Here is a 13838-nt window from a genome sequence, read left to right as displayed (position 1 = left end):
GTGCTACTACACCTTGACATCACACACTCCGCATCAGTCTTCAGAGGAGATGTAGAGGTATTGCCGAAAATGTTTTAAGTCAATTAAACATTGCGTGAACACACCTACCCCATGTTTCCTGACAGGACCAGGTACAGAAAGCCCTAGAGGGATGCTAAACAGCAGCCAGTTAACCTCAGACATGAAAACCTGCCATTTGGAAGCCCTCACAACTCATTAAAGTATGAGACGTGACACTAATGTATTGGATGTAATAGGCCCTAAATAACGAGCCTGCCGACTCTCTGAGGAACAACAAAAATTCAATTTGACAAGATGTGGTCGACTACCAGACCAAACACTACGCTGGGAACATGGCTGCATTTTATTTATCTGTGAGCGCTCTGAACCTGAGTCAGCTGTGGGCCAGATTCAATAACTCACTGTCTCTTAAGGCTGCTGTGTGTAACAATGAAATACGACTCAATAACTAATCAAGTGAAAATGTCATCCACAGAAGTGTCAAACTGAGAGTCAAAGAGTACAGCTCTGCTGTTAATGTCACATGAGGCCACTGAGGACACAGAAAAACACCATTGTAAAGCACATCAGCACTGTTTTAGGTTGTAGTACTTCTCAGTGATAGGAAGCATAACAATGTGTATCACACGAGACAGATAGACCTGCTGTGTTTGTTATTATGTAATAAATTCATCTATTTCCTGTAGCATAATGTTTTCATGGCAAGTGACTTTAGATAGATATTTCATTAAATTCTGATTAAGCTTCTCGAAAGGATACATTGCCTTTTGTAGTGAAGCCCGACACACATGTAGAGCACATGGCTATTTCAGCTAAACAAAGCAACGAGTTTGTGACTGGAGGGATGATGGATTCAATCCTGAACTGGTTAGATAAATAAATACAAAATGCATGGTTCCTTTGTAGTTGCATTTGAAAGACTTGCACAAAGCATTTGTGACGACTTTAAGGAAAATTCTCTTTTAAGTACAAAGATCAGATCACTGTCTTTTTGACAGCAACAGTACAACTGTATTTTCAAACTTGATTGTAGTACATGAATATGGCCCTAAAGCTGCAGTCAATATTTTTATTTGAAATCAGATCGCAATGGGTACTGTGAAAAACATCACTTGTAGTGACAAAACCACCAAGGAAAACAACTCTGTAGTAGCTTCCATTGAGCATTTTTTTTGGATATAGCGCAAAAATTGCACCGTTTACCATCTTGATTCACTGGTCTGATCAGATTTGTTCTAAACCGTAGCAAACAGCAAAAAGTGAGCAAAAAGCTAATAAACTACCCACATTTTACCTGTTTGGCAACAAACAGCAAACAAAGGAGGGTGGTGATCACACACTTACTGTTGTTAATATAACCTTAAAGGAAAACAACAGAGACACAAGGAGAGGGAACGTACAACTCACCAGTTGACACGAAATATGAGTCTAAATAAAGGCTAATGTATTTCTGTCTCTGCCGGATGTGTTAATGTGAAAGTGAGCTCCGTGAAAATGAATGCCCATTCTTTCTATTCTTTAGGTGGTGAAATCTGAAAAAATTCAAAGATTAGCTTTTACGCCTTAAGAGATGCCTTCACTTTTTATCTAATGCTGCCATCAGGTCAAAATTAAAATCGGGTCCCCTGATTTGGTTTACAACTGAATAACTGGAAAACCAGTGGCATTCCCTTTGGCTTTAAATGTATTTTGAACTTGATTATTATTGAACTGGACTCTGGTTTGAGTCAGAGTCTAAGCTTTACCCTAACCCTAATCCAAACCCTAACCCTGGAGAAACGCCAGCATCGATGGAGATTGAAGCAAATCCTCCTACTGACCCTCCTCTCAACCGAACTCTTTCCAATTTGCATAGTTAGTCAAATCAATAGCTAGTTCCATATTTTCATGCTGCAACCGTCGCTCGAGACTTTTAAGCCTGCTTTACATTGGCTTTCATCTACACAGAAAGGGAATATTATCAGCAATATTCTATCTGAGATAAATTTCCCTTTCATTCATTGCTGTGGCCCATGTAAACTCTTGGGGGAGTGAGTCGGCTTTGAAAAGAATGTGCCAATGAAGAAAGAAGAAAAAAAAACACCCACTTCTTTTATTTATTGTTTTGCTCTCTCAGAGGAAGAGCAGGGGCGAGTAAATGCCATAATCTTATTTAATGGACTACGAGGCGCCACTCACGCTCAGTGTGCCTCAAGGACATGCACTTGGCTCCAATCCTTTCCTCAGCTCTTCTCTACTGATACCTCTGAAAGAAACATCTGTGTGCTCAGCACCGCACGCCTTGCCAAAAAGGACTTCTAAAAGCATAACACACCCAAATGCACAAAGACTGCAAGACACATGTACACATCACCTCCCCTTCCAAGCAAATCCCATCCCAAACACAGGGGCCTATGATGACTTTTGCTGCGGCCAGATAAAGCCAGAGAGTGGGCAACATTCTGGCAAAAGTTGAGCATTCCATGCCGTCCCTGATTGGCTGGTCTTGGCTAAGAGGAGTGCTAACAGCCCCTGTCATTGGGCAGTAATGGATGAAGTGGCCGGTGCAGGGCTTAGGCCCCGAAACCAGGACAGGAGGCTTTTCACAGCACCATGGTTACCATCACGCTAACACATTCAGACACTTGTCCTGGAGCAGCTCTTGCCCTGGGAAAGGAAAACAGGAAGTGATACATGGGACAAGTGCTTCCAGCGCTGATTCTTCTCATCTGTTGATCTCCATCCAGGCTGAATTGAGAATGGTTTTCAGCCAAACTACTAGCAGGAACAGAGTTCTGGGAGACAGTAGGCCTACAATTAAGTTCATCTGAGGCTATTGCTGAACTCAACAAGTCCTCCTTCCTGAGCTGGTTTTCATAATGGTTTGAGGTCCTGGAGTTTGCATTTTTGCCAGCCATTGTCACAGTAACTACAAATGTATAACACATTTATTTCATACTACCACACAAGAACAGCTAATAGAAAAGCTTTAGTGGAGCTGCAACAAATTAGTGTTGTGTCAAAGAATATGAGCATCACATGCATTTGTTGATATGCAAATGCTAGCTTCTACTACAAAGGACAATAGCCTATCTCATGCATGACAAACATGATTCTGGCCGAGGGCGCTATCGGAAACAGGGAAGAGCAATTTACAAGCAAGTGTCATTCATTCCTGCAGTGTTGTGTGAGCTCTGCCCTTCCTGCCAAGTCATGTGGACCTGTGGACAGTCCAGTAAACAGCACTTGACAGCAGCTCATCTGGAATTTCTGTGAGTATTTTTAGATGTGGACTAAGGTTCAGGATGTTAAGGTGCCTTTTGTTCAGTCAAGAGTCAAACTGTAAACAGGATCCTCTGTCCGTTGGCAAAAACAACTTGAAAGGACTGGTCAAGCTACGGCCAAAACTATGACTGCCATGATTGCAATGACAAAGATTACTAGGGAAGGCTACAGTGTTTTTATTCCACTTATAGCCGCAAGTGAAAACAACACAATTAAAAAAAATGCATATCTTGTTCAGTTGAAGCATGCAAAAGAGTTGTAGCTGCAATCGTAAACTGCTGAAGTTAATTGAAGGCAACAACTATTTTGATTTTAGCCTTGAAGGCAGTTTAGTGATCAGATTGATTGGCAAGACAAAGCTGAAAGGAGCTCAACTGTCAAGTATGAAGTGGATGAGGTGAAAGCAGAGGAAGTGTCTATGTGCGTCTAAAAGGTGGTTTATGCTGTTGTATGCACCTCTCCAGAATATGTAACTGTGTGTCACCACAAGAGCTGGGATTGGTCCATTTGGTAGCAGCGTATTTCCACTTTAGTATTTCCAGTTTCTCATCTCATCTTGTACTACTGCTTATTCTCACTAGGGTCACATGGGTTGCTGAAGCCTATCCCAGTTGTCATCAGGCGAAAGGTGGGGTAAACCCTGGACAGGTTGCCAGTCTATCAGAGGCCTAACACATAGACAAACAACCATTCACACTCATACCTATAGTCAAATTAGAATCACCAATTAACCAAACAAGCATGTCTTTGGAGGGTGAGAGGAAACCGAAGTACCCGGAGAAAACTCCCCAGAAAGGCCTCAGAAAGCCCCGAGTCGGACTTGATATTCTGGCTGGGAGGGCGCCACTGTGCTGCCCCCACCTTTTCCATCTCCCAAAAATTTGACCTGATTGATTAGGGTTAATAAAGATGGACCACATCAAAGAAATACTGATGGAGGAGGTTCAAATGTACAAGGATTTGCATGGATTTTTGGCAAACGGTTCAGGCGCTGAATGTGAAGTAGGGAGTACAAAATGAAGTAGAAGGAAGTAGAAACAAAAATTATCCTGACTGGCAAAAAAGAATCGCGTTCGGATGGCATTTTTACAGAGTGAGTCAGACTGATGAGCGCAAAAGTATAAATGGCTCTCACTAGCGTAGACTACATACATAGGTTACGGCATCTAGTCCCACAAAGGCATAAACCGCTGCATTCAGTCATGAATGCAGCCAAAGTTTGTGTTAATGTGCAGAACTGTCAGTGGGAAAGTTGAAGATGAACTGGGAATTGTTGTTGAAAGGTCCACATAAAGAGCAGGCATCCGTTAACATGACTTTGATTGAACCATAGCCCCGGAAAGCAGCTGAAATCCCTTATAGGGCATTAGATAAAGCCGGACTGTACAATGAAAGCAGTTACACAGTCATTTAAAGCAATAAATGCAAGCAATAAAAGCAAAAAAGCAAATCAAAGCAAGTGAAGTGACCCCTGAAGAGTAAGCAATCAAAGGAGGTGAACGGGAAGTTGACGTGCCGGTGAGAAGTGCGGGAAGCCAACTCCACGTTCCTCCGCCCACAAAATGTTTGTAGGGGAATTTCGGTCTGGAGTCGCTCCATTTGGAATTCATTACACGCCAATCAAATAGTTTGGACAACCTTTATGCGGTGATGGACAAAACAGCAACTTAGTCATACACAACATTTAAGCACTGCTGAGTTGATTTTCACACTAAAATGGCTGTTGTACCAGAAGCAGTAGCCTTAAATTTCGGTACTGTGTCGGTTGTAAAAGACAGCAAAATAATTTAAAGGACAGACAGTTAAGGTTGTTGCTTTGAATGGTTATAGGACTATCCAGTTGCATGCAATAATATTTTTTTCCTCTGCATTGCTGACTATATAATTCAATATTTGGCAGATTTATATCTGTGTAAATATATTATAATGTGGAGATACATAAATCAGTTAAAAACATAACATAACACAACTTTTAGAAAAGTACTGGATGATTTTTTTTCAATATGCTCAGGGAGCCAATGAAGGCCATGTAATAACACAGACGTTCCCAGAAATGTGAACTATAAATAACTTCTATTCTATTCCTTTCAATACTGACCTTGTTCTAATGATGGTTGTTCGCACTGATAAAATTGTTCTAGCCCAGGCTCTTATTGTGTGTTTAATTTGCACTTGAAAACACATATTTTTCCAACAAACAGTGATTCTATTATTAGCTTAACCCAGTAATTTCAATGGGAACAACCTTGACCGACAAAGGCCTGGATGAAGTAGAGGTTTGAACAGAAAATGTTACATAAATACACAGTAGTTGATACGTTAGTTCCACACTGTTTGACACGTGCTAAATTGGTGGAGGTATTCTGGATTATATAACATGATAAGGGAGAACAGGCTGCAGTGATGTGATAGGGCAGGCCCTGTCTTGTTGTCTACGTCTGAATATCTGTGTAATTCTTGATAAGCTTAGCTGAATCGCACACTGATGCAATTGAGAGGTCTGAAGTTCAGTGGACCTCTCGTATGCACCACAAAAAAAAGTCTCTAATCGCTACCAGCTACAGCAGTGAAATAAACCGTTGAGGCACTAAATGCTGAAATTTAAGACAGATGCTAAATGCGATCGAGCAACATTAGGCAACAGCGAAGCTCCATTAGTCAAACAAGTAATAAAAAACAAATTCATCTGTCTGGAGCAAGCTATGCCCAGATGCCCTATGTCATGGACGCATACCGGCCAAAAAAAGGGCACGGATAACGTACAGCCAACAGCCTGTGAGCTGCCATGACCGCAGCAGAAAGGAGCGTGGACGACGCTGAGGTCATACGCCTGCTGTGCAGATGTTGTCCCACACGACCCAAGCCACACATGGGCCGGCAAACCTACAGAACTGGCCCTTGTTCTTTTACAAACAACGGAGCTCTTTATTTCAGTTTAATTTGTCCAATTGTGTAAATTGGGGTGTTTATGACTTGTGGGTAGTAAACAAGCAGGTCGTCTGGCAGCCTTTTGTTGGGTGTCATTACGTCTGTGAGCAGATCTATTGCAGCTGGGGAAGATTTTTCAAATTTTTTACAATACGCTGTCATCATTTTCAATTTGCCAAAGAGACATTGCAGCCATGTGGTGACAACTTTCAGTACAGAGGACGTAAGTTGAGGAGGCCCTTGGCACTGCCACTGGGCTCCAACAGTCAAGATACTTCAAAGGCATACAGAAGGCATTGTAGGCGACGTCTAATCCCTTAAGCCCCAGAGATATGTGGAATGCATCAACCTCCTGAGTGAACGCACCAATTCTCTGATTCCAAGTGTAAAGTGTCAGGCATCTGTGTTCAGATAACAAATCAGTTGACTCAGTATTTTCAGCCTCCTACTATGACATAAGCCTCCATGATGAAAGTCCTATGAAGAAAATAACACAAGCTAAGGCCAGAAGCTGCGGTCAACATTTAAAGTCTAAAGGTCAAGTCTGCTCAGCTTCTAGCAGCCCATTTTGAGACGTCTAACTAGCAATGTTAAAATTACAATGTAATTACAGATGTTGAGGGAAAAAAGTGCAATAGCTACACACATATATATATATATATATTTTAAAAAGCTTCATTCCTATTTAGAAAGCAATTTATACATTATTGTAGTGTGGTACATTGGTTTGGGTTGTGTTCACATGGCAACTAAGGTTAAAGCCATCAAGAAAGAGTTCTGACACATGCACAATACCATGTGTTTGGTCAGAATTTTCAGAAAATAATACAACTGAAAACAGAGGATCAGCTGCGAGTGTGGTTATTGGCATTTATTGTTGTTCTGTGGTTCTTATATCTGTGTTCTGTGTATGATCTAGGCTATCATCTAGGATATGTATCAAATACAGGTCTCCTTTGTGCCTCCAAAACTGTTGGGACTCACCAGAGAATGGACGCGGGTCGTCTGAGTGTCCTCTGTGGATCCTTCCACAGATACTTGATCAGTTTGGGATCTAGTGAATTTGGAGGCCAGGTCTTCATGTTTTTTGAGTTGTTCCTAAATTGTTTTTGTGTGTGTGTCTGCGTCAGGCTGCATCCTGCTGCCATCAATGAGTGTCATTGCTATGGGGTGGGGGCGCCTGGTCTGGTCTAGGTGGGTGGTACACGTCTAAGTAAGATCCACACAAACCCCGGGGCCAAAAGTTTCCCAGCAGAATATCACAATTCACAAGTCAATCAATGTTATTTAATTTTCCTGTCAGTGGTTTTAATGTTATGCCTGATCAGTGTATATGATGAGAAGGCACACTGGAGCGGCAGAGCTCCACCAGACACCTATGTCAGGTGTGTACTCTTCCAAAGATGTTTCAAGTAAGTTTACTCGGACTGGCAACTGTATCAGTCTGTGGGCAAAGTTGTGTACACACAAATACATTGTTCCAAGGAATAATCAGGCTAACACCTACTCTCAATTCAGACGCAGCTCGGGTAATTTTCCTGGAGCTGATTGCTGTAATCATGCCGGCCCACCAAGAAAAAAAACGCTGGTGGTTTTAAGAACGACCTACTGTAGGTGTGAAAGCTCCCTTACTGTTTTATCATGCCCACATTATGTTAGTCAAAGGAGCCAAAGAGGAGGAAAAGGTCCTTGGCAATACAATAAGTGCTGGTAAGACAATAATACAAACTCTCAGGGTTACAGTACCAGACAACCCAAAAACCCTTAAAGCAACCTCTTCACTCCTACACAGACGACCAATGCAAATACTTATTTGGTGATTATTATGGTGAATCACGTCCCTAGAGTCTGGTACAGACAAAAGAAATCTAGCCGTTGAAAATAATGAGGTTTAAATCGTCTTTATTACTACACAACTGTCAAGCTCTTGGATACCCAACCTATAGGATTTCAAACAAACTAGTAGATGTAGGATTGTCCGTTTTTGTCAGTTTGTTAAGCAATTTGTCTTCAATTCTTGAAAAGAAACAATGCTATCAATGCTAATGCTATCACGCCTGCCCAGGTGTATGGACAGCCTCACACAGCTGCTATTAGCCTCGTATAAAGTTTTACTAGGAATATGACAGTAATGTAAGGAAACCTGGAGGTTCTTATTGGAGAGGAGGACACATGACAGTATTTCTTTTTTGCTGCCCCATCCTGTTTCTGGATGAGTCAGAGGCTTGTGTTTTATGAGCACTGACCTGATGTAACTGTACATTAACTCTACTTTCAGCCCAGGTGGGATTAACTGTCAGCGTGAGAGGAATTAATATACAACTCCCAGCTCTAAACATGTTAAGTGTATTACAGACATGTGTTTGACCCTGAAGTTACATATTAATTGGGGGGGAATCACCGTCTGCATTTCTGTCCATTCTTTTTTTTTTTTTTTTTTTTTCATTTGGAATCCAAAAAGGTGCACTGCTATACAGATCAAAATGTGAGGAAGGCTTCTCACGTTTTTGGCAGCCTGAGCATCAGGAACTTCTACTAAACATATGTCACGATTTTGTGAAAAGGCAACGTCTTCAAGCCCGTTTTTATTAGTCACTTAGGAGCAAAGAGAAACCACCACCGGCGCACCCACAAGCATCTGTTTAGTGGTAAAAAAAGAAAGAGAAAAAGAGCTACTCGGTGGACAGAGGACAGAGGACCTCCGGCGTCCACCAAATGTAACTTCAAAGTGGGTCATGTAAATAAGAGGGAATTAACCACGATAACGGCCACAAGAACATGCTGTGGGGGCCGAGGCTGGGAATTGGAGAGGTGGCAGGACCTCCCTAATGAGAGATATCTCTGAGAATCAAAGCAGCCCTCTACTTCTTCTCTTTCATACAGATTGGCATCAGGCCTCCCCACTGCAACATCACATGCTGTGGTCTGAAGATGGTACCTTATATGGCAGCAAGCAAGCCAGAGAGGAGTTATGATGGTTTGGAGCTCGTGAGTACCACTTTAAAGAGCTTACCCAGCATCAAGATGACAGATGACAACTAGAATAAGTTGGCCAAGTCGAACGCTCATTCATATAGTCACACATAATGACTGTAAGACATAGCTGAGAGTACGAGAGAATGAGAAAAACAGTGCTGAATGGCACCACTGCCAGAGCTGTATTTTCAGGTTATTCTTTTCTGTTTTTCTTTAATCTCGGTGTTGTGTTTCAATATCGGTGTGGGCCGCTGTAAAGAGATCATTCAATGTCAAACTGTTTGCTGGGTGAAGACGTTAAAAGCCAACAAGAGCGCAACTCAAGAGAGGAGGAGAAAGTGCGTCGGGCCTCTCCACTTTTATTGTCATACCCTAAAAGGGTTCATCTCAGCATGTCGCTAACTTTTCACACAGAGATCGGGTTTCCATCATCCTAAGGCTCTCAGTGTGGCGCACAAACAGCCTCTGAAGAGTCTGGCTGCTGAAGCCAATTAGCAACTGACTTTTTATCGTCAACGGAGAGGACTTCTGGGAAAGAGTGGAGGGTCCAACAAGATCTAAGTAGGTCAGTCAAAGCTACAGCTGAACTTTTGGGGGCGCTGGGGGGAGGGGGGGCTCACTATCGACTTAAGGGGCCTAATTAACTCTGCCAAGTCTTTTATTGGGGTTCAATATCTACGACACCAAATAAAAAATAAATCATACATCATGGAGATGTTTTGACTCGCTCCAGCTCCAGCCCATGTCCCTGAAAGAGGATGTGACCACAACAGTAGAGACTTGAGAAAACAGGCTATGAAATCACCGGTCCAGCTTTTTGTGGTCCACTCTCCTTCTCTCGTAAAAAGCCACCGCTCCATTTCAAAGTCTGCCTCCGTCTCAACAATGGCTTACACATGTGTGACTGAACAGTTTTTTGGAAGTAAATTAGATGCTATCGACCCTCTGTAAATACTGTACGTCTAGACATATAAATATGATTCTGCGCTTACTGTATGAAATATTGTCACAACTGCATCGAATTAAGTTGAGCTTATTTCAAGGAACAGTCCAACATTTGTTGGAACATACGACTTTGCTGCTACCTGGAACTGAATCAGGAGATCAAGTGTTCCCAGGAAATCAAAATTATGGTCGAAGAAGGCCGGTTAGCTCCGTGGGTCAGAGCATGGTGCTAATGGCGCCAAGGTCACAGGTTCAATCACCGTATGGGCCATACAGAATAGTGATTAACAGAAGGGGTTGCATCCCGTCCATGTCTGAGGTACCCTGAGCAAGATCCGAGTGTACACATTACTGTGTGAATGAATGGGTGAGTCAAATGCAGAGAAAAATTTCCCCATATGGGATCAATAAAATGGAATAATTGTAGATATTCTTTATGATATGTTAGAGAAAATGATAAATAAGGTTCATGACTCATCCTGCACTTTGGGGAGTGTACTAATTCACATTGAGCTAGTAGCTAGCTTTTCCTTCTAGAGAGGTGGCCATTGTAGCTGACCAATCAGACCTGACGGAAAGGGTTAGCCTAGCTTAGCATACATAATAAAGGAAAAAGTCACTTTTTGTTCTACAGTTTTTAATTAAAAAGTTTAAATAAATATGTCAAGTGAAGTGCAAGTGGCAGTAATGGCAATATATTCATTAAGCCTGGGGTTTTTTAGGCCAAGGACCCCAAACTGATTAGAAAGATTAAGTAGGGACCCCCTACCTACTATATGTGTTCTATATTACACTCAGCCTAGTGCTTTTTAGAAATATACATTATTATTATTATCATCATTTTGCATTCAGTATTAAGCTATTCAAGTAATACACAGGTCCACATATTAATTTTTCATTTTAAACATGTGCAACAGTAGAGTGGCCATGTTGGAAAACTGTGGGTAGAAATAATATATATATATAAAATGTCTAATCAACTAAATATTTTGCAACCCTCTGCAGTACCTCCCTCCGTGGCCCCCTGTTGAAAACCTATGCATTAAACCATATGTAGCTGGTTTTGATATAATTAATCAGGATGGAAGCAATTAAAACTTGCAACACTCCAGTCCTCTAGGAGTTTTTGGAAATATGCATGCTCTACAACTGATACCACACTCTCCAACATAGAAAAAACAAAGAGCAGAACAGTCAGTTAGCTTGATCATAGCTATGTAACAAAGGTAGCGTGTGCACTGATAACAGCACTTGAATATTCCCTACAATATGAATCAGTGTAAGGTCAACAGAATACACAACACAAAAAAGGAAATGTGTTGCTTTTAAATTACGAACATTTCACTGGACTTCATTCTTCAGTCTTTACTTAATATACTATACCTGCTCCACTCGGATCTCGTACTCTCCATTCAGTTTCTTCCCTCGGAAATACTTCGCCCTGCAAGGAAAAAGGAGACAAACTGTGAAGAAACTGACACGGTACAGTTTTATTTAAGACACACTCCGCACATATGGTATTTCTCCAGTGGAAATCAAAGGATAATCAGAGAGGATAAATGACTAAACTGGACAGACCGATTTGCCTTAAGGTCATATGTGCATTTCAACATGTGGATTCCTCCTACACTACAGAGTATACGCTGCAAACACTCCTAACAGTCAAAACAACCCTAAAATATCTTTTTGTTTATTTGATTGAAGGAGAGCTGAAATTTCAACAGACCTTCCAAAATACCTTGCAAGTAGGCAAAATAATGACTCACATTTTCCATGATTGCAGAAACTGACCTTGCGGGGCTTCAAGTAAACAGAATCCCTTGGCAAAGACTAGCCAATGAAAGGAGGTGCTCCGAATAAAAAGATCTCACTGATTGGTGGAAAGTTAGTGCTTAAGTCTAACTTTTTTTACTGTGTTTGTTTTCAAGGTGAACCTAAACCACCTATGCTACTTTTAATCCAACAGATCCTGCCATCCATTTAATAAACCCCTACACTGCTCTCCATCTGATCATGAGATGAAAAGAGTAAAGAAGTCATTCAACACAGATGCATCTGCGTTCTTGAAGTCTGAGATGAAGAAGTTCCAGTTACTGGAAGCGTTATCTCCCTGACCATTAGACGTGCAGTATTTACACAAACCAGGTTCCACATGTGGATTCCCTCTGCTATTTAAGGATGCAGATTGTATACATAGAAACCAGTGACACTGTTACATTTTGTCTTGGACCACTGAAGTGCACACCACACAATTAAACTTGTTTATTCATTGTTTACTTATGTTACCACGCTAGGCCACCAGGGCTAGGTTTAAACCAAAGTCATTCAATTTCCCATAACTTGTTGTTGATTTTTTTTCTTTTATATATATATATATCTTCTTGGTTTCTTCTCAGACACTGAACAAGACAAGGTTTGACACAGGATTATGTCATGGTATATACTAAGATCCAAATGGCAACATGCTCACAGCCAGCAATGGTAATTTATAGATGACTCTGGCTATAATGTGCACAATTTTAGTTTAGTGGGTAAGTATGGTAATGTTTGAAGGTTCTAATTTATTGGCCATCTGCAAATATCAAAAGGAAAATGAACAGTGAAAGGAATTCAAAAGAAAATCAGAGCAATGTTGCCTTCCCATAGCATGTCTGAAATATATTCATTGGCTCAGTTGGTAACTTTATGCTGCTATGTGCTAGAAATCAAATGCAGGTTTGGCACCACTGCATTGCTCTGATTAAACAACTCACGCAGTTTGTTAATAAGAACAAGCTGTTGTTTTCGACTTAAAGATCGGGCAAGGATAATGTGATCAGTCGGGGTCCACGCTGACAAAGGGATAGAGGATCACAGGATAGAATAATGGATTTACAAATCCCTGAACCGGAACATCTAAGAACGAGACAAAATATTCAAAGAAATTCTGAACTGAAATCTATGTGAAAAGTGTGTAACACCACATACCCTGCCTCCCCTTCATCAGTCATGTTGTTGCACTGAGTGTACTTACTGTTTTTCTTGGCCTACTGTGTCCATAATATGATTTACTATGGGATTGGCTTGGGAAAGACGTAATGGTCATTACGGTTTTTATAACTTCATAGGGCAAAGTTACCAAACTTTTTAACAATGATTCATGCAAGTTTTTGTCCGAGCAACAATTGAAATGTAATTTGTAGGTACTTCCCCATTCATTTAGAAAGGAGTTTGGTCTTTTGGGGTGTTATCAAGATGACTCTTGAAAGACACTTGAAATACCTGCCCGAAAGGGGTTTGAGTAATGTACTGCTGCAGTTGCATCTTCCGATTTTTAAATTGGAAGCCAGGAGTTTAGAAGTAAATCTGCTAGATTCTTTGATAGCAGGTGCTGCCTACTTTTTCCGTCAGTCTTTCCCCTCTGAAGGTTTTTTCAAAATCACATCTGTTGGTATCCTGAAGACAGACATAATACCACTGCTATCCATTCTGAGCTCCAGGCTATTAAACATATAATATATAATTTTTTTGCTGTTGTTTTACTTGCATGAGCTCGTTTGTGTCTGTTTTATTGTTGTGTCTTTATAGCCATGCCCCAGTGCTCTCAGCGCTGACCGCTCACTCCAAACAGCATGGGACAGTTAACAATCTGTCCGGAGCTTAAGGCTGGAGCTGTGAGTAGCTGAGGATCTAGGCTATGTGCTGGGGCCCTTCGGTTACTGGGA

General features: G+C 41.3%; 1 protein-coding gene across 1 annotated transcript in view; it reads right to left on the bottom strand.

The window, feature by feature from the left end:
- The window catches only part of LOC124999778 (synapsin-3-like), a 111392-nt gene that overhangs the window by 75215 nt on the left and 22339 nt on the right, over positions 1-13838 (bottom strand). Inside the window, exon 3 of the mRNA XM_047574809.1 lies at positions 11518-11575. Within this exon, the coding sequence (XP_047430765.1) occupies positions 11518-11575 (58 nt within the window). The remainder of the gene's footprint in view (positions 1-11517; positions 11576-13838) is intronic.

The sequence above is a fragment of the Mugil cephalus genome, chromosome 22 (assembly GCF_022458985.1).
Source record: "Mugil cephalus isolate CIBA_MC_2020 chromosome 22, CIBA_Mcephalus_1.1, whole genome shotgun sequence".
NCBI lineage: Eukaryota > Metazoa > Chordata > Actinopteri > Mugiliformes > Mugilidae > Mugil > Mugil cephalus.
This window is presented reverse-complemented; position numbering and strand designations above follow the sequence as displayed.